Genomic DNA, 26,491 nt, shown 5'->3' with positions numbered 1-26,491 from the left:
TAACAATCAGCAGCAACGTCAACAATAACTATAACGATAATCTTTTCTCCTCCGAGATACATTCTGAGGAGGTGGTTGTTGTTCATGGGCAAGAAAGAGTACCTGGATTGGACCTCAAGATCCATTTCATCCTCAGGAAGTGAAAGAGTCTCTCTTTTGACCTCCAAAGATGTAATTTGATTTTCCTTGTATTTCTTCTATGCCACAGGGTATTTCTTGAATCACTTGAGATTTTACTATTGTTATATGCATGTGCTCTTACGTTTTTGATTGCCTTTATTGCTTGCTACATGCATGGGGAAGTTTTTTTCTTTTCTTTCTCTTTTTTCTTTGAGAAAAAACATAAAATTTTGGTTCTTTCTTAAAATCTATTAATTTGGCGTGGTTTTCCAGTTATTTTTTATTTTTAATTATTCATCAAGCTTCTCCTTCTTCTGAGGTTTTTGAAATGCTTGTAATTTGAAATGTTACAGTTCTGTTTCGTCTTGACTGCTTTTTTTGTTGGGTCTTGAAACTTCCAGTTTCATCGAGGAGGGTGGTGTCTGATCATGGGTTTTTTGATAATTTGGTCTTTGTATGGATTCCTAAATTTTTTCCATTAATCATTCATGTGGGATATGAGAAAGGATTAATGGGATTTTGAATTGAAGTCTTCTGTTCTAGCCAAGTGCTTTGGAAATTAAATATTGGCACATTAACATGAAAGATGCAGTTGATTCACTTTGATTTTATGTAGGCAAAGAGGAAATCAAATGAAGGCGAGTCACCTGATGGTCCTGCAACTGACCTTGAGCTTGGAGGCGGAACAGAGGTGGTGGTTTTTCATGTTATGTCCTTGAACATTTATGTTCTCCATCTTCTTGAAGTTTTTATTAATGTTAAAAATTTGGAAAATTCAGGCCGCAAATGTTGGATTTTCTCGAGTTTTTGCGCTGGTGAGTGGAAGTTACTTCTGATTATTTCTTGGGAAGAATTGAAATGATACGTGTTAATCTACTATCAATCTCTTATTTTACAGGCAAAACCTGATGCAGGGAAGTTGATTGTTGGCACCATTGCACTGTTGATAGCGTCCACATCCAGTCTTCTTATCGTAATCTACTTCTCTTCCATTAGTTCTGTTCGTGTAGTTGTAGCAGTATCTTGAGCTTTACAAATCTTCTAAACAATTAACTACCTTCTCTTTTCTTCTCATTTTGCTAAGATTCTCAACTCTTTAATGACTAAGCATGAGTATTGTCTAAGGTAGTGGCATGTACAAGCAAAACATTGCAAGCTCTAAGAAGTTGAAAGAGAACTATCCTTTTGATTTTAAAATAAACCACTAGTTCAAAGTGAACTTTGACTTGTCTCTAGGCTCGTGTCCTGTTAAGATGTTTGTGCCTTTTAACATATTATGAGTTACGTTGCAGCCAAAATATGGTGGAATGATCATAGACATTGTGTCAAGAGATATAAAGACTCCTGAACAGCAATCGGAAGCTCTGGATGCCGTCATGAACACCATATTATATATTGTGTTGATTGTTGTAGTTGGGTACGACAAAGCTTAACTTCCACATCATTTTATCATGTTTGATATGCTTTGTTATCCCTTTGAGAAATTTATTTGTTTCCACTTTTCATTCGTTTTCTCATTGTAGTTTTGGTTGCTTCCACAATGAAATAGGATTTGTGTTGATATGATCTTATTACGACACTGATTGGTAGTTAAATTAGTATTTTATATGACTTGTTCATTTTCTTTTCCTTTCCTTTTTTTTTTCTTCTAGAGAATGGCTTGTTCTTTGTTATGTACCACTAAAAAATATTTTCTTCTTCCCTTCTTCAAAATAAAGAATTTGGTGATTGCAACAACTGTTCTTAAACATTAAGATGCGTGGTTTGTTTCTAAGGTTTTCTACAGAATTCGTCAGCATGAAAGCTATTCAAAAGATGTAATTGTCTCAGATTTAAAGCCTCAACAGTTTGGTCTACCTGTTTGCTTCCTATTCAATGTTTGCCATGAGGCCATTAATTTGAAGCGCGGATCCTTGGTTCTGAGGTGTTCTTTTGGAAGAATCAATGATACTATACTCTAATTAATTACACATGATGTGAGTTGTTTTAAGATGCTCGGACATTGAAGCTGAACTGTGTGCCCAACAAAATGCTCCTTGAGAGAGAGAAAGGGAGGAAAAAAAAAAACCCCACCCTGCATGCCTAAGTTATCACAACAGCATTTGGAAGAGAAAATAAGAACCCATGCACATATGTTACTGTTACCAGAGAAAATAAGAGCAAATGCACACAAGTTAGTGTATGTCCTGGGAATTACAATCATGTATTATTAAGTAAATTAGTATTTTCTAAATTGTATGACATGCAGCAAGTTATTCCTTAGAAAGGCATTTATGACAGATCCGTGGTAAATGTGTAAAACCAATAGGTCATTGATCAGCTTATAGTTTCCACCCATAGCGAGGTGCAATACTAGTTGTAACATTTTAGGCAGTAGGCAACTAAGTTGTTAGACTAGAAGTTTGTAAATGAAGCTAAAGCCTAAAATTTCCATGAATAAATGTAATTTAACTTGTCACTCCTGCTACCTAGAAGTTTCTGCTTCGGTCAAGATTAAGTCCTTGATGTGCCAATCAAGATTGTTTCATTTGGTTTTAGTAATTCTGAACACGGTGCATTATTTTTAGTGCTTAATTTGTATTTAATTTCAAGGGAAATGTTAACTAAGACTGCCTAAGATTTCCTAAATATAGCAAAAAGTTAAAAGTGACACCATAGATCTCATCAGAAATTCATGCTAGTTTGTTACCTGTGACAATTTTATTTTCCTTTCCAGTTCATGTTGGCCTCTTCTCTTCTTGTTTTGGCTGCACTCAAAATTTCTCTTTACTATTGCTCTCTACAATGTTGAATCTTTTACCCTCTACAAAATAGCACTGTGATTTTACAGCTTTAATTTAATTCATCATAGACACGTACTTTTCCTAATCACAACATAAAAAAATGCTTCATCCAGATACCTATTTTAGATGAGTTAGATTTCTTAAAGAGTTTACCAACCATATTTTTCCATTTCACTTGTTTTAGTTCTCTGTGCACTGCACTTCGGGCATGGTTATTTTCCTCAGCTAGTGAAAGGGTTGTAGCTCGTTTAAGAAAGGACTTATTCAGCCACCTTATCAATCAGGTGAGTCCCTTAGTTATTGAATCCACAAAACTACAAATGTCTGTAGCAACATTTTTTTATTACACTAGTTCATGCAACACCGTTTTGTTAAACTCTCACTTGCTCAAAGTTTGAGTTTGTAGGGAGAGGTATTTTTTTATGTTGTATTACTCCATACATGTCCCCTCTTTTATGGGAAATATATGTAATGCGTGACCTCTCTTCTGTGAATCCGTTGAAAAGTGTTTTCATATATGCTTTTATAGTTGATGATCACTGATGCAAGAACATAGGGTCTTGTGAACCAATAGGTTTTGATACCATGTTAACATCCACTCAGTTAAAGAGCTTAAGCTTATAGACAGATATATAGTAATCTTAATTTTTTATTATATTTTAAAAACTATGAATTATTTGTTGAAGTATCACAGAGATGGCTGGTTATGCAGTACGAAGCTATGGAAATCATTTGCTGATACTGATTTTCAAGATTTATCTTTTTATATTCTCCTCATTATCATCCAGCCACTCAGAAACTCCTTACTTTTGACGTGGTTTTACCTCAACAGGAAATAGCCTTCTATGATGTCACTCGAACAGGGGAACTTCTCAGCAGACTGTCAGAGGACACCCAGATCATAAAAAATGCCGCAACAACCAATCTTTCTGAGGCATTCCGTAATCTAACAACTGCCTTGATTGGCGTTTGCTTCATGTTTTCATCATCATGGAAGTTAACATGTAGGTATTTCTTTATGTCGAAGGGTTTATAATACTGCTGTTTTATCACTGTGGTATTCTGCTTATTGTATCTTTTTTCCTGGTTAGTGTTGGCTTTGGCCATAGTGCCACTTATTTCAGTTGCAGTAAAGAAATTTGGGCGCTATCTTCGTGAACTTTCACATGCAACTCAAGCTGCAGCTGCTGTGGCCGCCTCCATAGCTGAGGTTTGTAGGAAAGAAAAATGCTTATTTTACTTATTGTTATCCTATCTCTTATTTATTTTCTCTTATGCAAAACCACATTCTCAGAATTAGTTAAAGCATTTAATATGAATACCATAAAGAAAATAACAACAAACTTGGCATTTGGTGTGGTTAGGAAGGTTCTAAATCCCTTTTGTTTTCATTTTGATCCATGAAAAACAAAGATTTCTTTTTTCCATGCCTCAACTGCAGAATCTAGTCATGTAAGCGTCACCAGGGATATGTATGGCTAAACAGAAAATTTGTTGCTGATAGAATGCATAGACTGCCTGGCAGAACCAGTTTGCAGATTTGGTGAAGGATTTTTGTGTTAAAATAACAAAGTGTTTTTTTCTGGTAATGGAATTTCCTTTATTCCCCTCCACCCATTTATTAATGAAATAAATGCCGTGAGTCTTCTAAGAATGCTTGCGAATTCAGTTCATGAGGCTATTCTGTAATAAAATCAAGTATGAAGAAATTCCCTGTAGTCTTCTTTTTCCATAATTTGATACTTATGGAGTGAAATGCAACTACAGTTGCAGGAAACTCTCAAGTTTTTTCTTTTCTTTTCCTGAGTAAAATTGATTTTTAGGAGTCTTTTGGGGCCATTCGAACAGTTAGATCTTTTGCTCAAGAAGAATTCACAATTTCACATTATTCGGAAAAAGTTGATGAGACGCTGATGCTAGGACTCAGACAAGCAGTGAGTCTCTCTCTCTCTCTCTCTCTGCATGGATAGAAACTTTTTCTGAGCTTCTGAGTATTTTTTTTAATCTTTTCTACTACAGAGGATAGTTGGCCTATTTTTTGGAGGAATAAATGCAGCATCTACATTATCTGTAATTGTAGTGGTAGTTTATGGAGCATACTTGACGATAACAGGCGTCATGACCACAGGCTCTCTTACATCCTTCATTCTTTACAGCCTCACAGGTACCCTTCACTGTTCAACTGCCTGCACTGAATACTAACACAGCTCAACCACAAATTTTTGTTTCAATTAGAAACATGTTTGAAACCTTCAAGGAAAATATTTGAGAAAGTTAAATTCTGATGTTTGACCAAAAATCACAAACCACTTGCTAGAGAAACTTGTCACAATATGTGCCTTACAATCGTCTTCACAGAATGAGGAGAACTGAGTGTTAATCTAGGTAGAAAACATTGGTATGGTGCTATAAATTCTTTCTAAATCCTTAATTTTATGCAACTATCCATTATCATTCTGCCTGTGATGGTTAAATCACCTGATGCTTTATGTTAAACCAATGTTCTATGTGCAAGCTTCCATTTTTCTTTACTCAGAAAGGTGTTTGCTTCCTTGAAAGCTTCACTTTTTTCATAAATACTCATTTTTTGCCTATCCTTCTGCCTGCAGTTGGCTCTTCTGTATCTTCTTTGTCTGGACTATATACAACTGCAATGAAAGCTGCTGGGGCAAGCAGGAGAGTGTTTCAGCTCCTGGATCGTATCTCAAGCATGCCAAAATCTGGAGACAAGTGCCCTAGGAGGTTAGTTAACCCCCCCCCCCCCCCCCCCCCCCACACACACACACACAAAAAAGTAAAAAAAAGAAAACACTATCTTAAAATCTGTTTTACTATTGACTTTCTCTAAGAACCGATTTTGCAGAGACATAAAAAATTTATTTCATAAGGGGTCCCGAATTAGATTTGTTTTCTTTTTGTTGGAAAGTATTCCAACCTAATATCTGTATTCTTTTGTCCATCAAGATTCTATCCTCTGTTGAAACTATGGCTTTTTGAGCAGTGATCTGGATGGAGATGTAGAATTAAATGATGTCTGGTTCGCTTATCCTTCTCGTCCAAGTCACATGGTACTTAAGGTAATAGCTTTTCTTAATCACACAGTTAGAGGTATTTAACTATGATAATTTTCTAGACAAAAATCAACTTATCTTGCTCAAAATTTCTTTTATTTTTCATCCTCGCTTAGCTAGAATCAACTGCATTGACCCCCCCTCCTCCTGGACTGGCCATGCAGACTAAGACCTTAGGCTCTGCTAGTTCCCTGGTAGAACATGAAAGACCAAGAGTAATATAAAATGAAATGTAGGGCATAAGACTTCAGTTTGGCTCTGTTTCATTACCTAGCCAAGAAAGCTGAAGAACTAAATAGATTTACGTGTAGGTAATCTGACTGACTGACAAATGACAACCACTTTGACTGTAGTATCTCAAAAGCACCACAAAGCTGAAGAACTTTTTCATTTTTGAACTTAAATGACCTCATGTTCTTATTATCGGTCAAACTGCAGGGTATAACATTGAAGCTGAGTCCAGGCTCAAAAGTTGCCCTTGTTGGTCCAAGTGGCGGAGGCAAGGTAACATTAATATCATTCCTCAATTTTTAAAGTTTCTTTCCCCACTTTTTTCTTTCATGGCAAGCATATAGCTCTTGGCATCATCTTGCCTTAAGAATGAGCACGTCAATGGAAACCAACTCTCATTACATGCTATAGTCTTTTTGTCATCTATTTGTTTGTTTATTTTGTTTGTTTTCTTTTGCAGACCACAATAGCAAACTTAATTGAAAGGTTCTATGACCCTCTCAAGGGACAGATTTTGTTAAATGGGGTTCCATTAGCGGAAATATCACACAAGTATCTTCATGGAAAGGTATTCTCTTTATATGTCATGGTCATTTCTGTTCATAGACTATCATAGCAGGTCACGCAAGCATAAAAGATTTGACAATGGACATGGTTATGTTGTTGAACCTGTACAAATCTTTTATGGGGTGCAGGAAAGCTGATTTTATCTCCCTAACGAAAGCTTTTCTTGCATCATCACCATTTCCTCTTTGATCTTCTTTTATTCTGGTAAAATAAGATTTTAATCAGCATCTCAGCTCACAATTGTGGTCATTGGCATTTGGAGCATCATTATTATGAACTGAATCATGACTTGATCTACGAGCATCCCAATCAATGTAATAAAGTGCTCTACTCTCTCTCACGGACACTCTCACACGGTTCAGTCATACAGACTTGATCATAGGTTTCCTGGTCAAAATTTTGATTGAGTTGAATATGCTCAGATTTCTTAATAACCAAGCTTTTTATTTTTTTCTGTGATGAAGGTCAGCATAGTGAGCCAGGAGCCAGTTCTCTTCAACTGTTCTATTGAAGAGAATATTGCCTATGGATACAATGGAAAAGCTAGTTTTGCTGATATAGAAAATGTAGCTGTAAGTATTTAGTCATCCTTTCATTTTTATCCAAAAGCCATCTATAGAAGTTTTTGTTTGCAGCATACATACATATTTTCTTATGAAGTGATGACACTGCAGAAAATGGCCAATGCCCATGACTTCATAGATGCATTTCCTGAAAAGTATCAAACAGTTGTAGGCGAACGTGGGTTGAGGCTGTCGGGAGGCCAGAAGCAAAGAGTAGCGATTGCCAGAGCGCTATTGATGAATCCAAGAGTTCTGTTACTGGATGAAGCCACTAGTGCTCTGGATGCTGAAAGTGAATACCTTGTTCAGGTGAGATTGATTGGCATTTCCGAACAAAGTACAGATCTGAAACTTTCTCAAACAAAAGATTAATATAACAGCAAATAAATAAATGGGCAGGAATTTTGAATTTGATGCTCATTTCAATGACAATTCTGTATCTTTTTGCACATGGTTAACCGACAATAAATTCTTGTGTTGGATAGGATGCCATGGACTCTCTGATGCAGGGCAGGACCGTTCTCGTCATTGCACACAGGCTGTCAACAGTCAAAAGCGCAGATACTGTTGCCGTCATTTCTGACGGTCAGATAGCAGAAAGCGGCACCCATGAAGAACTTCTCAACAAGGATGGTATTTACAATGCGCTAGTCAGGAGGCAACTACAAGGACCCAGCACCGCACTCTAGTTTTTGGTAGGCAACAGAGTGCTTTGAACGAATGTCGCACATCTGGAAGCTTGCCGTTTTGTCCTCCATTTTCCTATCCATGGAGTTTTCTTGTTAATTCCATGCCCCTTTTATTGTGCAATGTTTTTATGGAAGAAAATAAATCTTGGCAACTTTATCAATATAACTCACATAAGCAGCTTGTCCGGAGGTGTAAAGGCAGAACATGTGTCAAGAGGCGAGTAGTTCTGATTTCTAGATCACGGTTGGAGCCTTCAGCTGTAGAATCCAGAGCCTCAATATTAATCCTAACATAAACAGAAATTTCCCCCAATTATGCGATTTGCTTTTTATTAACATGCACTAGCCATTCTTGAAGACATGCATTATTGCACTTATTGCTATTGGAACCTAGGGCTCAAAAGTCCTTGGCTAGGGGCGCAGAAAAAGCAGAGCTATTACTCAAGCATTCATGATAGTGAAACAAAAGTTGTCACAAAAAAGAAAGTAGACATTGAATTTGTACATGATACATCCAATCCATCCATAAACCACCTCGCATGGTAAATGCTAGAACAACTAAAAGAGCTCATCTCTCAAAAAATTTCCAAATACACTATCAATTTTCAACTGAAGTGAATGGCAACCAAAAGTAGTGTATTCCAGCCCACAACAGATTCAGATCCATCTCCAGTTAGAGATTGACCTTTTAACTAAATGACCCCTAACGAATCATCATTCCCTGCACTGCCTGTGAACTATCTTCAGTGATCTTGTTAGCTTGGATGGTGTTGATGACACTCTCAATATTACCCTGGAAAACATGCAACTTCAATGTTAAAGTCCAATCACAATGAAACTAGCATAAAAGGTAGGGAAATGTTTGACTTTAATAAAATTTCCTTCGCTTTCCCAGGACCACCCAGCATTGGACTTTCTATTTTGCTGGGAAACAGTATACCAGCTCTTCCTTTGAAAACATTTCAATATAAAATTTTGATCCTCAGAAACAATACAGAACGCATATTCCAGATGGTAAATGCAAGAACTAAACAATATTGACTCTAGGAATTCTCACCCTCCATGTACCAAGCTTTGTCCTTAGCGCCTGCCACTGTCGCAGCCCAAATACACGCTCGGTACAAGAACTGCACATCGCATTGATATTAGATTCTAAAGTAACTCACTTTTGCAAGTCATTGTGAAGTTATAAGCACTGGAGTCCTGATATAATGAAAAGGGCACAAAGACATGTTTCTCTGTGTTTGTGTGTGTGTGTAGAGGGAGAGAAAGAGTACCTCACAAGCACAACTTGATTCAACTGGTCCATTTTACAGTCAATTAACTTGGTAGTTAATGCCTTGACTACCCATAATTCCACCTCATCATTATCAATCTGCAAGGATGCTCCAAACAATCTGATTAAAATAAAGACAATGACAAGCCTAGTAAAAGCAGAATGGTGAGCCAATTTACCCGAAGAGTATCTTTGATGAGGGCATATGGAATTCGACCAGATTCATGTGATGCAAGATCCACCAAAGACATCAACCGCATCTTCGCTATACAATCTTCATGAACAAGACCTATAACGAATAACAAACATGAATAAACAAAATACTCTTAATGTTTGACATATGAAACTTTGAAGAAATATCAGCTCATCTAACAGCCAGTGACTTGGATTAACAAGTCCAATAGTAATACCATAGCTTTTCAGTAGAGCAGAATTCGCAGCTTGAAACTCCAAATAAGCATCCAGTCTTTGAGTCAGGAAGATCTTTAGTAGCTGATATACCAATGCATATTTAGCATCCTTTTCCAATTGCCCTACAGCAGGCATATCTAGAAGATCACACTGCAGCATATAATTGAACAAATTAATATCTCAACTCCAAATTAGATAAAAGCCAGGAAAAAAGAATCTTACACAAACTGAAAAAATGAATTGATGCAAAAACAACAAGCCATTACTAGGGGAAACAAACAACACTCATAGAAATCTGAAGTAAGCTGACCACAGGGGTAGTAAAGACAAAAAACAAATGCCTAGATATGGAAATCTGAAGTACAACCAGCATTTTTATTCTATTTCAAATTCCGAGTCAAGAATTCCACAATCCCTTTATATTACAATTGCATTAACATAATCGAAGATATTTTCTATCATTTCAGAACAAGAAAGTTTAACCATTTTAAGAACATAACAGAAATTACAATAGCTGAATAACCAAAATAGCCAGTTTCCAGGCACGGTTAAAAAAGGATTGAACTGTTATGTAAGCTCCCAAAAAAGACCATGATTATTTGCCTTTTATGGCTGTAATTAATGTATTCTCTTCAGATTGAGCACATCAGGACAGCCCACGAGATGCCTGTTCATGCTTGAAGATAGCACCCAAATAGATCATCAAAATTCAGTAATACCTGAAACATGTCAGGTGCCTTGACAAATTCGATAATTGTACGGGCAGCTTCCTCCTTGGCTTCACCCATTTTATATGTGTCCTCGTCGGAGAAAGTTGCTAAATACTTGGTCAAGAATTTGAAAGAATCCTTTGCAGAGCTGGAAGAACAATAGAAAAGTAACACATTTTCTGAATACAACTACAGAAGAAAAATGCACGATGGAACTTGAATAGATGAAAAGGATCTCTTCCTGTCATACCTCTTACTATCTTTTAGTGCATTAGCAACACTGAGAAAAAGCTCTCTCTGATCTTGGACTTCAAGATTCCATTCTTTCAAGAAACTATCAATCTTTTTGAAAGAAGGAATGACATGTTCAGTGACTTTTCCACTCACTGCCAAAGTTAGGGCCTTCATGAAAACATAGAACCGGCAGTATGCATTATCCAGTAGGTTGTACAGATTGAACAAGCTGGTAAAAGAGGTAGGTATAAGATAGTGACTTCAAAAAATTATAAACTGTAATGAATATCATCATGCCATATTACATCTTTAGGCGCAATGCAGGCTTGTCACTTGGTTGTTGAATAATTTTTGCGCATATAAGTTTTGCCATCTCAAGTTCTTCATCTGGACTTCTAGACTTGGTGACGAGATTGCAAATGACAGTGAAGATACACTCAAGATCTAGGGAAGAAGACAAAAATTGACACACTGGCTTATGTTAGAACTATGATACGTATCTCTAAGAATAAAAATGCAAGTTACAATATCTCTACCCATTTCATTATTGCTGTCTAAATAAAACACCCAGCTCGTATTTTGTTAGCATAAGCACTTTTGACGATCAAATAAACATCCCTAACGACCTCCTTTAGATGCCAAGATTAAAAAAATCTAATGAAAACCCTCCTCTGCTCCCCTACCATAACATGAACAGCATGCTGATAGTAATAAAAACTGCAATCTCATTGCCTCTAATTCATATATTACACATTCACTAAACATTTTGGCGTTAGCTAACACCTTTTTTTATCAACACAAACTAAATTTTCGATGTGAAAAAGAGAGTACCTTTCTCAGAGACCTTGGAGTTTGAGAAAACAATGTCAGCAGAAGTTAACATTAAAGAAGTCAAATCCAACCACCTGTTCATCACCATACATTCCTGCGCTTCCACACACAGCCTACTCACTTGTTGCTCCATAACCTACCATACCAACCAATCCGACCGCGAAACGCAATTAAATATACACATTCAACAATTTTAAATAAATCAGCCAAAATAATATTTCCCATTAGGAATTCAAAAAAAAAAAGCGAATTAAAAAAGGATTATACAGGGAGAGAATTTAAATAAAAGATTATATTTAAAAAATAAGATTTATAGATTAAGAAGACGTATAATAAAAGAAAAATTGATACCTCGGGACCGGCGTCGGACCAGGCGAGTTCGGAGGTGAAACGGACGACGGAGAGGGCTGGATCCTCTTCGGAGGTGGGGACGACCGTTGTCATTGTGGTTCTGCAGATTAACCTCTGTTCTTCTGCAACGTCTTTTTTGGTTGCCGAGAGAGAGAGTGAAAAACCCTAACTTCAAAAAAAAAAAATGATCTTGTTTGGATGGGGGCAGTGGTGTATATGTAATTTCCTTTTTATTTTGTTTATTTTGCCTTTTTATATCTTAGCAATGCGGTTAAATTATATTTAAAAAAATATATTTTTTAAATTTTTAATTATATTTTTTATGTTTTTAAATTATTTTAATATGTTAATGTTAAAAATAAATTAAAAAAATATTATTTTTAAAATATTTTCAAATAAAAATATATTTAAAAATAATCTTTATTTATGACACTCTCAACCAAATCTTTCCAAATTATCAAATTATATAAAAAACAATTATTTAATTAATTAAATTGTTTAGTTAGTTATTACCACATCAGTCAATAAGAGTTAAGAGACTGCGATATGGGCAAGTATGGAAGATTAAGTATAATTTAAAGCAAGAAATTAAGGTAATTTATATAATTCTTTGGATAAAAATGGGTTCCGTCACAAGTATTGATATCTGAATGAATGATGATATAGTATATGATATCAGCTTAATTTGAGTTTAAGTTTAATTACACAGCTCATTATAAGAACAAAATTATATATATATATATATATATATATATATATATATATATATATATATATAAACTTCTCTGTAAAGCTTTTTTTTTTTTTTCCTCAACAGTTATCTATAGTTTGCAAATGAAATTTATTCACCCATCAAGAATTCTTGCTTGTACATCACTCAATATCGACATCTGCCCTTGATCCTGAAGAACATGAGGTACTGAACTCCAAACCTTTTTTTGGGTGGATATATATAAAATTGATCTCAAATTTTTTTTTTATAATGAACCCAAAAAACTTTTCTATAAAAAAACATATTTCAAAAACATGTGCTTGGACGTGGTAGTCCGAGCCTAGCTCCCAAAAAATATGAGCTCGAGTAAAGAGCCTGAGCCCACGCACCAGGAACATGGGCCCGGGCAAGTGCATGTACACCCATGCATTGCACTTAGCGAACACCTAATGCACCGTGGGTGTGCTGTCCAACACCTTCGTGGGCTATCATGCCTGAGCCTAGCGTGTTTGGGTTTAAACAGCATACCCGAATCCACTTTCACTTTTAAAGGTGCCCGAGTCCAACACTTGCCACAAAATTTTTCTCGAACCCCATACAGATCCCTCAATATTTTATGCTGGTCCAATACTAATTATTTTAGTTAGAATACAACTCAAAATATCATGAGAATAAAATTACACTTCAGCCTATTCTCTCCGTAAAAGGATAAGATTCATACACTTCAACTCCTTCTCTTCATAAAATGACAAGATTCATGAGTTATAAATATATCATGAATCCCTAAAGTCAAAGGTTTACAATCTCTTTATTCACAATATTTTTAGCACATATATTTTCAGAGTCTATCTCTCTAAAATATCATTGCACTCTTTTTCTCCATAAAGTTCTTAACTTTACCACCAGAGAATCCCGATATTTATAAAAAAAGATCTTTTGCAGGTACCAACTAATGATCATTTAGCTTGCTAGCACCACATGCTACTACTAAAGTTACCGGTCACCTGCCTTACTAGATATCACTTGCTACCACTTATCAACCCTCTAGACTTTTCATATCAAGTTACCAAATACTTTAAGATTCTTGACTATGAAGAATAAATCAGATTACTTAAATTAAAAGACAAATTATTTAGCAGATCAATTTTATTCCTCGACATCTTTGATTATGGTAAATTTGAACTGGTGTGAGTTCATTACGCCTGTCAGAATATTGGCTTAAGAAGTTTAATAAGAACATATTAGCCAGCACTCGTCACTTCTAGCAATGTTGCCTGGCAGAGAAAATGGAGACATTGAAATTGTGTAATTACTTGATAAACCATTAATGAACTGACGTTTAATTAGAACCAGATGAGAGTTACATCCTATTGCAGAAGGAGGGAACAGTTCTTCATGAGCATGGATTATTAAGTAGTTGCTAGATTCTAAATCTTTTCCCAGCTTATGCTTCTTCAATTTGAACAAGGGCTTAGAACACAGAAGAGTTTCCATACAGAAGCAAATAACTGGAGGTACCATTCATGCATAAATTACAGAATGAAGAACGCAATACCTTCTTGCATTTGATAAATCATCCATAGCTTAGTGTGTTCCATCACAATTACTACCATCATGGCAACACATTACGTTGCACAATGATTAAGTCCATAGTTTTTGGAAAGAGATATTAAGTATCCTAAACGACAATTATATGTGCTGAACAATAGACAGCAGATAGAGCAAGTCAGTTCCCACTACCGCCAAACAGGTAGCCCAAGGAAGATCCACCACCAGGGGCAGCATGAACCTTGGTGGATGGTCGATCCTGCACATATATAGCAAAGCCATTCACAAATCATTACCTCAATGATAAGATGACAAGATGCAGTAAGGAACATTCAAAAATAGAATTACGTCGCCAATCAACTCAGCCATCTCTCATCTATAATCTACTGAAGAAATAATATATGGCATATCAGCAGAAACATGCACCCTCGAAGTTCTATCAAGGAAACGTATGTCGGGAACGTGTACATTTGTTTCCTTTGACAAGGAAAAATAAGCCTGATGAGTCCCCGGAAAGCCTAGGTTCCATCCCATGAGTGGAATGGAACACCCTCAAAGTGTTGGCATGCCATATATGTAGAGACAAGCCTTACTGTTTTCATTTTTTCGTTGCATTTTAGTTTTAGTCACCAAAATAGAAGAAATCACATGATGAGATTAAACTCATTAAGCAGCCTTTAGAGTATGAACTTAATGAGGACATTACCGTGATAAAGTTGCCACAGTTCTGTCCATCTGCCCGGTAGTAATTGTTCGTAAGATTTCCATGAATTCCAGCTGGAGTCTGCTTATCAATTGGCGGGGAAGCAGAAGCAGGCTTCGGAGAAGGGCTTATGCTCGCAGAGTTTCCCACATTCTTGGCAACAGGAGAGTTGTTAGCAGGCTCCCCATTACCAAATAGGTAGCCCAAAGAACTCTGTCCACCACCAGCACTGACTCCACGACCCATTTCTTCCTATTATTTGCCTTTAAATACAGAAGCTGGAACCTGTACATAAGATCAATGATGAGATCTAAAACTTCAAAAGTACCGCAAACACTGACTTCACATACAGTAAATTAGTCACCAACATTGCTAGAGTAGATTTTTTGAACCTAAGAACATGGTGACATGAGCGTTAATCTAATTGATTGAGCACCTGGCCATATGATGCCCATAAAGGTGATTGATCTAAGATGGTGCTTTGGCAGCAGTGTCTGTGGTAAGCACAAAGCAACATAACTAAAAGTTCAAGACTATTTTCTTTCCTTAGTTTCTCTTCAGGTGACAACTATATATCATCAAGAACACAAAAGTTACATGCACATGTGACCCTTTTCAAAGTTAATGACAAGAATATAGTTTATGCCATATAAGTGAAAAACTCCTAGTCTTCCCACAGATTGCAAACACCTCTGGGGAAGCCTTTCCTTAAAACTGGAAATAGAGCAGCAAACAAGATGCACAATTGCGCATTTGTTTCTAGAAATTGGTCATACGAGGCTATTTTAATTACAAGCTCCAACTTTTCTTTAGCTAATTTCAGCAGTGAAAATCCATCAAATCCCGTTTTCAGTTTCTGCATTGGCTAATAAAACATCCAAAATACAACTAACATTTGACAAAAACCACAATGCCCCGTTTCAATCCTATGAAACTCCATAAAAAAGCACAAGATGTTCAGCTGAATTCCACAGTTTGAAGATCTGCTAATCAGCTTTGAGATACACACATTTGCAAATAAGACAATAAAAATATGTCAGCAGGTGTTACGTTTTTGCACAATGTTAAACTCTCTCCTTTTAACTCCTATAATTTTATGGCCTACAAGAAAAACATGATCAGATCCAACATGTTGCATGTTCAAAACATACAAAACACAGATTACGGCAAGAAAACGAAACAAGAACGCTAAAAAATGTAAAAAAAAAAAGAAATAAATTAGTTTTACAAAAAAAGAAAATGGCAAACACACCAAAGAGTAACAATGTGCTGTATGCAAGAAATGGATCTGAACGTAAAGTTAATGTACATTGCTCTTATGGAATTGCATACCTTTTCCTTTTCAAGGACAAAACCTGAAGCAAAGCAAGAGGGAAAAAAAGGGCTGGGAAACTAGCAAAAGCCAACAAGGTGGTTATATACAAGATGAGAGAGAGAAGCGAAAATTTGGTTGGATTATAAATTAAAATAACATAACAATAATAAAATAAGAGATTTATCTCTTAATATAGCTCATCCTTCTGTTAATAGAAAGATATTTTATTGGATTTTTTCATCAATATAATAAGTGTTTTATTGAATAATAACTCTTTCTCTGATATTTAATTTCCTTTAGAATTAAGGATTTATCAGTTAAATCATGACACAGAAAGTTAATGATTTTTTTTTCTAGTAATCTTTTCATTCTTTAATTGATGGATAGTTGTTATTAAAAAATATTTGGTGTACAGAAACATCATAGCACATAATATTGATAAAGAAATTCAATATAAAAGTATAAGAATTAATTATACAGCTTTTTTTTTTTTGGTGAAAAAGCTTTTTTTTAAAATAAATTTTACTTCAAATAATTTTTTTTATTTTTTTAAAATTGTTTTAATGTATTAATATAAAAAAAATATTATTTTAATATATTTAAAAAATATATTTTTTTAAAAAAACTACTAATATAATATTATCATATTATATTATGTTTGATATTATTGAGCTTGGATAAGAAATTATTTGATTTTATGCTTTAAAAATATTTTTAAATATTTTTAATTTTTTTAATTTTAAATTAATATTATTTTGATATTTTTAGATGATTTTGAGGGCTGATATAAAAAATTATTTTTAAAAAATAAAAAAAATATTATTTTAATATATTATTTAAAAAAAATTAAATAAACAAATATTATCACACTCAAATATCCTCTAAATTAAATAATATCTGAGAATCGGTGTCATTATGTTTTTGAAGTATTTTTTATTTAAATTAATATTATTTTTAGTGTTTTTTTATTTTAATATATTTATGTTAAAAATAAATAAAAAATTATTTTAATATATTTTTAAATAAAAATATACATTAAAAAAATAAAATTTACCGCTGGCTATTAACGGCCCACGGGACTCACGAGGGATTCCTTTATTAAGCAACAGGCAAGTAATAAATGATTAGAGTACTATGATGTGGGCACGCATTACACTAGATTCACAAAATGGGTACTAGATTTTCATGCCACGTGGTAGACACATCGTCATTCATTGAAAATGGTGGGGTACATTCAGCCACTTGGCGAGGGCTAGTGGGGTGACATCTTCCTGCCTGTTTGGGGATGTAGTTTGTGTGTTTTTAAAAATTTAAAAATTTATTTTTGTTTAAAATAATTTTTTTATATATTTTAAAATTATTTTGATATGTTGAGGTGAAAAATATTTTTTAAAAAATAAAAAAACTTTATTTTAATATATTTTTAAATAAATAGTACTTTAAACCGCCGCCACCACTACAATATCAAACTTAATTATTAATATTATAATTTAAATTGTTTGATTTTATATTTGTTACAAAAGTTTAATTCAATCTGAGTATGAGTTGAAAAATTAATAATGAAAAGTAAGAAAATACAAGAGCTTTTATGTCAAGACTACATATAAATTATTGGATTATTAAAATTTATAAATAGATCTTATTTTAAGATTATGCTCAAATGTCTTATATTTTTTATTAGAGTTTTTTTTTTAATATTTAACATTACTCGAGTTCATAATATAAAACACATACATATGAGTTTAAACTTTAACAACATAAATATAAAGGTTGCCACTCATTAAGGTTTTTATTGTCAATTTAGTCAATTATATACTTGAATTATCATGTTTTGAATAAATATTTACTTTTATTTCATTTGTTTAGTCAACGAATCAAAATCTAACTTTTTAAAAAAAAAAAACTTTTTAAAAAAACTTGTTATTTAATATTTTAAGTCGCAATTTTTTACATATGGTAATAAAAACTAAGTAAATTATATATACTTGAATTATAATGTTCTTATTATTATTATTATTATTATTATTGTTATTATTATTGAAAAAACAAGTCATGAACTTAATTTGAAAAACAAAATTGAAAACTATAAAATTTTTAACAAAGAACAAAAAAAAACAATAAAAAATAAAAAAGGAATAAAATTGAAGTCATTATTATCATTGAAAAAACAAAAATTATAAACTTGATTTGAAGTATAAAATTGAAAGCCAATAAAAACTTTTACAAAAAGACAAAGAAAAAAAAGAGAGATTAAAAGTAGAAAGACTGAATAAAAAAATATTATATATATAAATTAACAACCAAGGGTTAAATTAAAAATAAATAAAATTTTAACAAAAGAGAAAATGATAAAAATACGTAAATTAAAACTAAAAGTACTGAATATGAAATACTAATAACAATGAGACCGTAGTATATTTATCGTGGTAGGAGAGAGAAATAAAAGAAGAACAAAAAGAAAGGGTCATCGGCCATATTTGGAGGACATGCGCCACTCATAATGAAAGAGAAGATGACGAGAAATAAAATGAAACGACAGAAACTCATTTTTTTACCACCAGAAGTTATCGCACGAACTAGCAGCTTTTTAAATTAAAAAAATATTATTTTAATAATAATTTACATTACTACCCTTAACCAAACTAACAATTAACAAAAACAATCGAAGTTAAAAGATCCTAATAACCTTGCCCGCAACAAAATTAAATTTCTTGGATCCAATGATACATGTGTTACTATATATAAAAAAAGCAAAAATACCTAAGTACCCCTACTTGAGATTATCTTTTTTTTATCTTGAGGATATTTTGATTATTTTACTATTTATTAAAACATTAAATATATAAAAATATCCTCAAACAAATTAATAATAACTAATGTGTGATGTAAAAATACTAAAATAACTCTAGTTAAAAAGCAAGTATTTTTTTTTTGTTGTTGGAAAAGATAAAATAATCATTACACTAGTGCTGACTAAGAAAATATAAAAAGAGCTACAGTGATTTTACCTTTAATTTTAGTATTTTTGTTAAATGGATGAATGACAGATATATTCTAAGAAGTTAGTTTAAAAGGATAAATACACATCACAGCTTTAATAAGTTATAATTTTTTACCTTGATATTTTTTACTGGGGCTTGTAAACCCAACCCAAAAACTTGATTTGAAGCTCTATAATGCCCTTCTATTAGCAAAGTTGTCAGAGATTTTTTTTTTCAAAGCCCAAAAACACCTCGAATGCTTAATTTTCTGCTTTTTAAGTGATTTAATAAGTGTAGATCACGTCCAGGTTGTTCATGTTTGATGATTCTAACTTTCTGCATTCTTCATAAACTCATGAGCCAGTCGTTAAATTACAGAGAAAAAATAACAAGGTAAGTGATAAAATTCAATAAAAAACCCCACACTATAAATGATGTAATTAAAAAAAAAACACAGTTAAGAGACTACTTCTTTTTACAAAATATTTAAAATAATATATTAACCTTATTCAACCGACTCCATGCATGCAGATTTGATTTGTTGTTTTGATAAGGACCCAATATGTTTTTATATAATGAAATGAGTTTCTCTTTAATTAGGTTCATAATACTAGAAATCAAAAAAGGGTTGTACATGGATTGACCCGAAGAGTAGTCTTTATCTGTTGCTTTATGCAGTGAAATAACTGGTTTGATTGTTTGAGAAATATTTACGAGCAGAATGAAGATGATGAGAGTACGTAGCCAGCAAAAGATTACCAAATCCATGATGATGGCTTCCTCTTGCATGGTAATCAACTTTGCATGTTCTTCGCCCATCACTGCGAAAGAAAGCGATTAGGGATTTATATGCGGTGGTCTTGCTGGACATTGGAATCAGAAAATACCATTAATACAATTGTGAGAGATCCTCTTGGCTACAATTGAAGACGTATGCTAGTGAATTTATTTACAACTATTGTATTTGCCAAACTACCAAGGAACATACAAGTTCATATGTTCTCTTACAAGTTCTTAAGGTTATTTAGGAGGATTTATGTATGAATTTTGTTCTTGAATTACCCTGCATCTGTCAAGAATGGATTCCAGCAGAATTGCCCTTCATCTTGATCAAAGTCGACGCAGAAGGAAAGAACTACAAGACAAGAAGAGGGTATCACTCAGAACTTCAATGTCTTGTACCAGTATAGATTTCTACCAGAAGCTAACACTATCCAACAGATGAGAACTGTATTTGGTTTCCAGTTTAGACTCAAGATCGAGCCCTTTGCAAGTAAGCGGCACCGACATGGACTGTCTAGCAGATGTGCTGATGCACCATGTTCGTAGAAAGAAACCTGAGAAGTTAGCTTAGGAGGGTAGACTTGCAGTAGCTTCAAAACACCTAGGAGTTTTGGGGAAGACAACCCTCCCCCACTTGAAAGCTCATTAACGAGTTTAAAAACTTTCAATGCTATTGTGAAACAAACAAAATGCCTTCATTGCTTGTTCATTGACATCATGGAACAGTGAAAAAAAGGTTTGCTCGAGTAACAAGCAAGCTGGAGAAACTTTGGCGCTGAACGCTTTGTGTCACAACCCCTAGACTGAACAATCTATCTCCACGGCTTGAAAAAAGAAAAAAAAGATCTGGGCCACAAGTTTGCTTTTTATTGATATTAATGGTAGAAGGAGAGAGAAAGACTATACATATAAACAATAGTTTCGTTGCCGAATATGAAAGCGATGTAAGAACAGAACTTTGTCTCTATAAAAAGGAGAGACATATAATAGACAGCAAGTGAATCAGAATTATTACCCTCCATTTTCCCCAAATCATTTGCACCATGTTCTTTTAAAAACAATGTTTCAGGCCCTCAGATTGACATCAGCAGACCTGTTAAATTTTGATCCCATTATAAATTGCTCTTTTCCATTAATACGTATGCTGCCATCACTCACCATTCTATCTTGGATTTTTCACCCAATTCTCTTGTATTCTCCTTTTCCAAACAAGCTTTAACTCAAGCTACCCGTCTAGTGAGATTATGAACAAACCCAAGCTACTTGTCTGAAGGTGTTAACATAAGCAATTTAGCAAGTCTAATGACGGACGAGAGCAAAGTACATCATTTCTGTAACACCCCTCCCCCCCCCCCCCCCAAAAAAAAAAAAAAAAAAAAAAAAGAAAAAAGAAGAAAAAGAAAAAGAAAAGAAAAGTGGCAGAAGATGCTAGAAATTTTGTGCAAATAGATGACAATATCTAATGCTATTTGCATGTACATAACCACCCAGAATCCTTTCTTCTAATCGGTGGCAGAGAAGACCGATGAGAGTAGCAATCCTGTACTACATGAAGCTCTATGTAAGAGGATTTTCAGAGAGGGTGTTAAATAATAACCAAAAACTTTCAAGTTGATGGGATCTTCGATATCTCTACCAATAACTTGTGCAGGGCTTGTGGCTTAGAGAAAAAAGGCGAGTGATCAGCACCTTTTAAACGAAATACTTTTTCTGGGGGACTTGAGTTTATCATGCTTTCCTGTAATGTGATAGGTATGGCATTATCTTCAGGAGTCTCTATATAAAACCTCCTCACAGTTCCATACTTCAAGTCAGAAAGACTCAGCTTCTCCAAAACCGGTGGAAAGGGAATTGGTCTAATTGAAACAGATGCCAATGCTACATCCTGAAACAGGAGGCACAAAACAGAAACAGCAGCAGTGAGCAAAAGAAAAGTGATTCAACATACGCACATGCAGATTCAGTGTAAAAGTTTGAAGAGAACTAAACCAGTGTTTCTCCAAATTTAAATTTTAATCTAAGCCACACAATCTCTCCAATGAGACTTTTTAAGGTCTCCAAAGAGCAGTATGCTCACCACAAAAATGCTAGCCATGGCCCAGACAAAAGCATAGTAGACATTTTTTTTTCATCAATGGGGTGTCCTACAACGCTTGATTGCCAAAACAAAATGGCCAGAGTGGGCATTGCAATTAAAGTAGAATCTAGTGCGAGTATTTGAAATCCACCTTTATTAGTTTCAGCAGGAAGCTTCATTTTTGAATACCTATGTAACCAAGTGCACATGATGTTTGAGCTAACATTAGATCCAACAAGGTTCACATAGAGATATCATAACCATGAAGTGCCAATTTAAGACCCAACAAGATGGTGATGGCAAGCATCTAAAGATGATAATAGTATTTGATACTAGAAACTTCATGGCAATTTCTTTCATTGTGATGTGCGAACTTCGCATTCTTAGATGAGAATATGTTTAGAAAGTCTAATAAACCAAGCCAAAGCTAATAAGAAGCTCAAATCCAAATTTAGAAAGAAACTAAGTGATTCTAACAAGAACTCCATACTCAATCTCATAGATAGATATAGAATTCTATGGTGAGGTCTAGCCAGCAATTTAATATGTTACAAGTGCAAACATACCTTGCCAGGACTTTGATTGAACAACAAATCTCTCAATATTGACTTGTCCAGATTAATGGCAGTTGGAGGATTATTATTCCCATTTGCATACACAAATATTTGTGCCTGCTGCATTAAATCACTCGAACCTGCCTGAAATAATTTTCTAATTTAGTACGAAGGAATATATACCAAAATCTAGCAATAACATGAATAAAACCATTTCTAGAAAACCGAGATTATCAGTGTTACACCTAGTAAAATGCCTTCAGGAATGCACTGACAAACTAAGCTAATCACTAACATGTCCAACTTACGCCACACTCTGTCCAAAGATTAATGGGGAATAAAAGGTTCATAATGCCGGAACAGAGGTAATTGCCAAATCAATACATAAAACTTGTTCAAGTTGGAATTACTAGGGATGAAATAATGGGCTCACCGCCTTCTGGGAGAACATATCAAGAGTACTTTGTCCATTAGTCAACATTGCCGCAGCAACAAAAATAGCCTTTGAAACTTTATGAGGAAACAACTCCATTGCATATGATATACAAGCACCACCAAAGTCATGGCCCACCAATATTGTCTGCACAATTCAAAACAATAATATTATATCTCATGAAAAACTGTTCTGCTAGCGTATGTGTCGTTCAAACACAACCAGCAAAGAGCTTAAAACTAAAACCTTGGCTTGAGGTCAAAAGGAGCATTTACTTATCCAGGCTAAAATGCAACAACGAGTCAGGGGCAATCTTTGCCATCTTTTTTGAAGAATAAAAGTGTATCTTGAGTTGATGGACACTTTCCATTTGTAAATAATAAATGACAGACCTATATGGCTTGGTATTCCAAATGAAATCACAAATACCAATAATTGTAATGTTTTCTTTAATGTTAATTCAATAGCAGGTAAAAGCTGCTAGAAAATCATATGACACTCGACACCTGAAACTAAGACATGCGGCACCTAAGGTTCCTGAAGAAAGTGAAACTCCATACAGATCTCACTGGTAGAAACATTCATCATTGTTAAGCAACAAAAGGTCACATTTCATAGGCAAGTGAAGAATGCCCCTAGCTTATAAAACATAATTTATGAGTCTGAAGAAAACAGCTAACGCACATGATATCATTGATCAGGTTTATATTTTTCAGTAACTTGGAAGTGTAGATTTCTCAATCTCAACTGCAGCACAAAGAGTAGTACACAATAACAGAAACAGATGAGTGGCAAAGAACCAGAAAGAACCTTCTCCCCATCAACCAGCTTGTCAAGAAAATCAGTAAGAGGCTTCACATATTGAGAAAGACTGGTGATGCCATTTGTATCAAAAGAATGAATGCCAGAACCAGTTAAGTCCACGGCAGTAACTTTGAAACCACCCTCTTCTAGAAGTGCTATAGTTTTATACCAACACCAGGCACCAAAGCCACCTCCATGGACAAGGACAAAGTGGTTGGTCTCAAGATCATCAAGCTTAATATCCTGTTCAAATGAGAAAATGTTAGGAAAAGAAATAAATAATGAGAGCGATTTAAAGGGGATGGAGAAAACAATCTATCTTCTGATTCAATATATACTTTCGCCACTATTTATTAGATCACATTGTATTATAGTAGTTTCTAGTGGGAACATAATAAATTAAGACAATTTTGGATCTTGCTCATAGTTTTACCATATAATACCTATACCCATTCACCAATGTTTTAGTGAATATAAGAGTAATACTAGCTGTTCCAACAGAACAGACAAGAAATGCATCTAACTAATAAATTGCGTTAATTACAGAAAAAGGAAAGAGTTTATCTGCAAGCTTAAGATTAATTCATATCAATCTGGACAGGCTTAAAATCCATCATTGAATGGGGCCACTAATGTAATATGAGATAACAACTTCAGAGTCCATCGCAGGTAATAACAGTAATGGAAAAGGTAACTTGCAAAAAGTGAATAGCTCATCCAGCTACCACTCAGTTGACATTAATTCGTTAACAGTCATCATGAAAATGGATTATCACATATAGTGTGCGTCTCAAATTACAGAAGGAAATGAGAACAGTGTTAGATGGTCAGCAATAAATGAAAAATGAAAATAGATATCTACTCTCTAATAAATCTCCTTCAATTGCTTCCATGATGTACATTTAAGGATTTCATGGCATTTACAAGCACTGCCAAAAGACAGGACAGTAATGGCTTGGGCTTTGGCATCTAGAACATATATTGCTTAATAATTACTCAACCTAATCAAGTCATTTCCCCAAAAACTTTATGATATCAATGAAAACAAATCTGTCACCAAGAGAACCGAATCCCATTAACAATTCATTTTTCTTCTTGATTGTGTTATACGTAACTACAGAGCAAGAAAGAAATACAACCACAAATGACAAAAATTAGTAAATTTACCACCTTCATCATCCCCAAAACAAAAGCCAAATACTTAAAACACAACTAACCACACAATTAATCAACTTATAAGCCAATTTAGCCTAAAAACACGACCTTTTCACGTGTAGTTAGACATTACAACATGAAATTAGAACATGATTAGCAACTTGACACTAAACAAACAATACATGAAAAAAATCAATAAGCACCATACAACTCGTATATATCATAAAAAATCATAGCTCCCACAAACACAAGATTCTCAATTCCCATAATTGACAACGTAATCCAACAAAAACCACAGAATTCACTAAAACCAACAAAAACCCAATAAAACAAACCTGGTTAACAAGCTGATGAGGCTGCAATAACGGGTCAGTAAGTGACCGGGCTCGAGAACTAGAGCTCCGAGGCAACTGGCTCTTCTTTGACCCAGAACCGTTCGGGTGTCTTAAAGAAACGGAGCGATCAAAAGGAAATGACCCGGAAGCGGAACCGTTTTGTTGCTGGTGCTGCCTAAACAGAATTGCTGCAGCTAAAGCATGTTCGTGAATCAATTCATCATGGTTGTCTTTACGGGTTGATCGGATCCGGGTCCACCTGTTGCTTGAATTGGGTGCGGTTTGCGGGTTACCCTGTAAACGTTTTGTGGGTTTCTTGTTTTTTACAGGAGTTTTGGGAGAGAAACAAGTGCATAGGTTGCCCATTACACGTTCATGTAGTTAAAGAACGCAAAGAAATGGAAGGAAAAAAAAATACAAAAAGAAAGAAAGAAACTTGCCAGTTATGTGAATGAAAAGATGTTTATGCGTGGGTTTTAATGCTTAGGCAGAGAGAGTGTGTCGCGATGGCGGCGGGCGGGGGGGCGGCGGTGGAAAAAGGGGAGAGTTTTAGAGAAGGTTTTATAGAAGTTGGTGACATAGTTGTATTCATGTCAGCTTTATGTCGTCGTGAGTTTATTCTATGCAACTGTCTGTATCTATGTTTCTACGACGTGTGTGTGTGTCTGTGTGTCGGAGTATTTATTTTTGGAATAGTATTGTACTTTTTTTTTTTAACAATAAGATTTTTTGGATTCTTTTTCAAACTTCCACCTTGGATTATAAAAAATAACGCTTCTTGTATTCACTCTTTGCATAGATTACATCTATGCATTTCTAATTTTTTTTTTTTAAAATCATTTTCCTGGCATTCTCTCATAGACTCCAACTTTGTTCTCTTTCGATTAATTATTATTATTATTATTATTATTATTATTATTATATATATATATATATCATTTACGTCAGTATCAAGTATTTTGCAATACCCTAACATTCTAGCTTTTACGTATAAATCTTTAAAAGATATTAGTGTATGTATGTATGCCCTAAACGAAATACTGTAGTTCCGTAGTTGAAGTTTGAAGTTTTAGAGGTTTAAGGTTCAAAACCGACAAAAAGATATTAACGATTAAGAAAGTAATATAATAAAAAGAATTATGCAAGAATTTATGTAATATTTATCCCATATATATCAGATATTTCCACTTGCTCTCAAATTAAAGTTAAAAAACAAACTTGACCACGTTAAAGAAAATTCTTTCGATACAAGGA

At 34.3% G+C, this 26,491-nt stretch overlaps 4 protein-coding genes across 6 annotated transcripts; 1 reads left to right on the top strand and 3 right to left on the bottom strand.

Annotated features, from left to right (window-relative positions):
- Window positions 1-8,337, top strand: LOC7484581 (ABC transporter B family member 27). 2 transcript variants are annotated; one of them, XM_052448460.1, is made up of 17 exons: window positions 1-171; window positions 737-811; window positions 900-935; window positions 1,019-1,093; window positions 1,413-1,537; window positions 3,088-3,187; window positions 3,736-3,907; window positions 3,995-4,113; window positions 4,727-4,837; window positions 4,923-5,067; window positions 5,513-5,642; window positions 5,905-5,980; window positions 6,413-6,478; window positions 6,666-6,773; window positions 7,237-7,344; window positions 7,447-7,644; window positions 7,821-8,337. In XM_052448460.1, the coding sequence occupies exons 1-17, from the start codon at window positions 85-87 to the stop codon at window positions 8,022-8,024; spliced, it is 1,935 nt and encodes a 644-aa protein (XP_052304420.1). In that variant the 5' UTR covers window positions 1-84; the 3' UTR covers window positions 8,025-8,337. The 2 variants fall into 2 exon arrangements, with proteins under 2 accessions (XP_052304420.1, XP_052304419.1); XM_052448459.1 differs by having other exon boundaries at window positions 2-171; window positions 5,513-5,645.
- A 156-nt stretch (window positions 8,338-8,493) lies between these two features.
- On the bottom strand, window positions 8,494-12,042 carry LOC7484580 (uncharacterized). Its single transcript, XM_024589090.2, has 10 exons — window positions 11,838-12,042; window positions 11,487-11,622; window positions 10,961-11,099; window positions 10,672-10,884; window positions 10,431-10,569; window positions 9,711-9,861; window positions 9,480-9,589; window positions 9,302-9,399; window positions 9,082-9,151; window positions 8,494-8,817 (listed from the first exon to the last, which is right to left on the bottom strand). The coding sequence occupies exons 1-10, from the start codon at window positions 11,928-11,930 to the stop codon at window positions 8,728-8,730; spliced, it is 1,239 nt and encodes a 412-aa protein (XP_024444858.1). The 5' UTR covers window positions 11,931-12,042; the 3' UTR covers window positions 8,494-8,727.
- A 2,047-nt stretch (window positions 12,043-14,089) lies between these two features.
- Window positions 14,090-16,173, bottom strand: LOC7484579 (protein SPIRAL1-like 1). Its single transcript, XM_002323870.4, has 3 exons — window positions 16,133-16,173; window positions 14,804-15,085; window positions 14,090-14,356 (listed from the first exon to the last, which is right to left on the bottom strand). Exons 2-3 carry the CDS (start codon window positions 15,044-15,046, stop codon window positions 14,276-14,278), a joined length of 324 nt encoding a protein of 107 aa, XP_002323906.2. The 5' UTR covers window positions 15,047-15,085; window positions 16,133-16,173; the 3' UTR covers window positions 14,090-14,275.
- Window positions 16,174-20,726: 4,553 nt separating this feature from the next.
- On the bottom strand, window positions 20,727-25,849 carry LOC7467904 (putative methylesterase 11, chloroplastic). Of its 2 annotated transcripts, none has more exons than XM_024588675.2 (5): window positions 25,238-25,849; window positions 23,754-23,990; window positions 22,947-23,090; window positions 22,523-22,654; window positions 20,727-21,764 (listed from the first exon to the last, which is right to left on the bottom strand). In XM_024588675.2, exons 1-5 carry the CDS (start codon window positions 25,601-25,603, stop codon window positions 21,486-21,488), a joined length of 1,158 nt encoding a protein of 385 aa, XP_024444443.2. In that variant the 5' UTR covers window positions 25,604-25,849; the 3' UTR covers window positions 20,727-21,485. The 2 variants fall into 2 exon arrangements, with proteins under 2 accessions (XP_024444443.2, XP_052304219.1); XM_052448259.1 differs by having other exon boundaries at window positions 22,944-23,090; window positions 25,238-25,840.
- Window positions 25,850-26,491: the final 642 nt, after the last annotated feature.

Source organism: Populus trichocarpa, chromosome 17, assembly GCF_000002775.5.
Source record: "Populus trichocarpa isolate Nisqually-1 chromosome 17, P.trichocarpa_v4.1, whole genome shotgun sequence".
In the NCBI taxonomy this organism is placed as follows: domain Eukaryota; kingdom Viridiplantae; phylum Streptophyta; class Magnoliopsida; order Malpighiales; family Salicaceae; genus Populus; species Populus trichocarpa.
The sequence above is the reverse complement of the archived record's forward strand: the minus strand, read 5'-3'. Positions and strand labels throughout refer to the sequence as shown.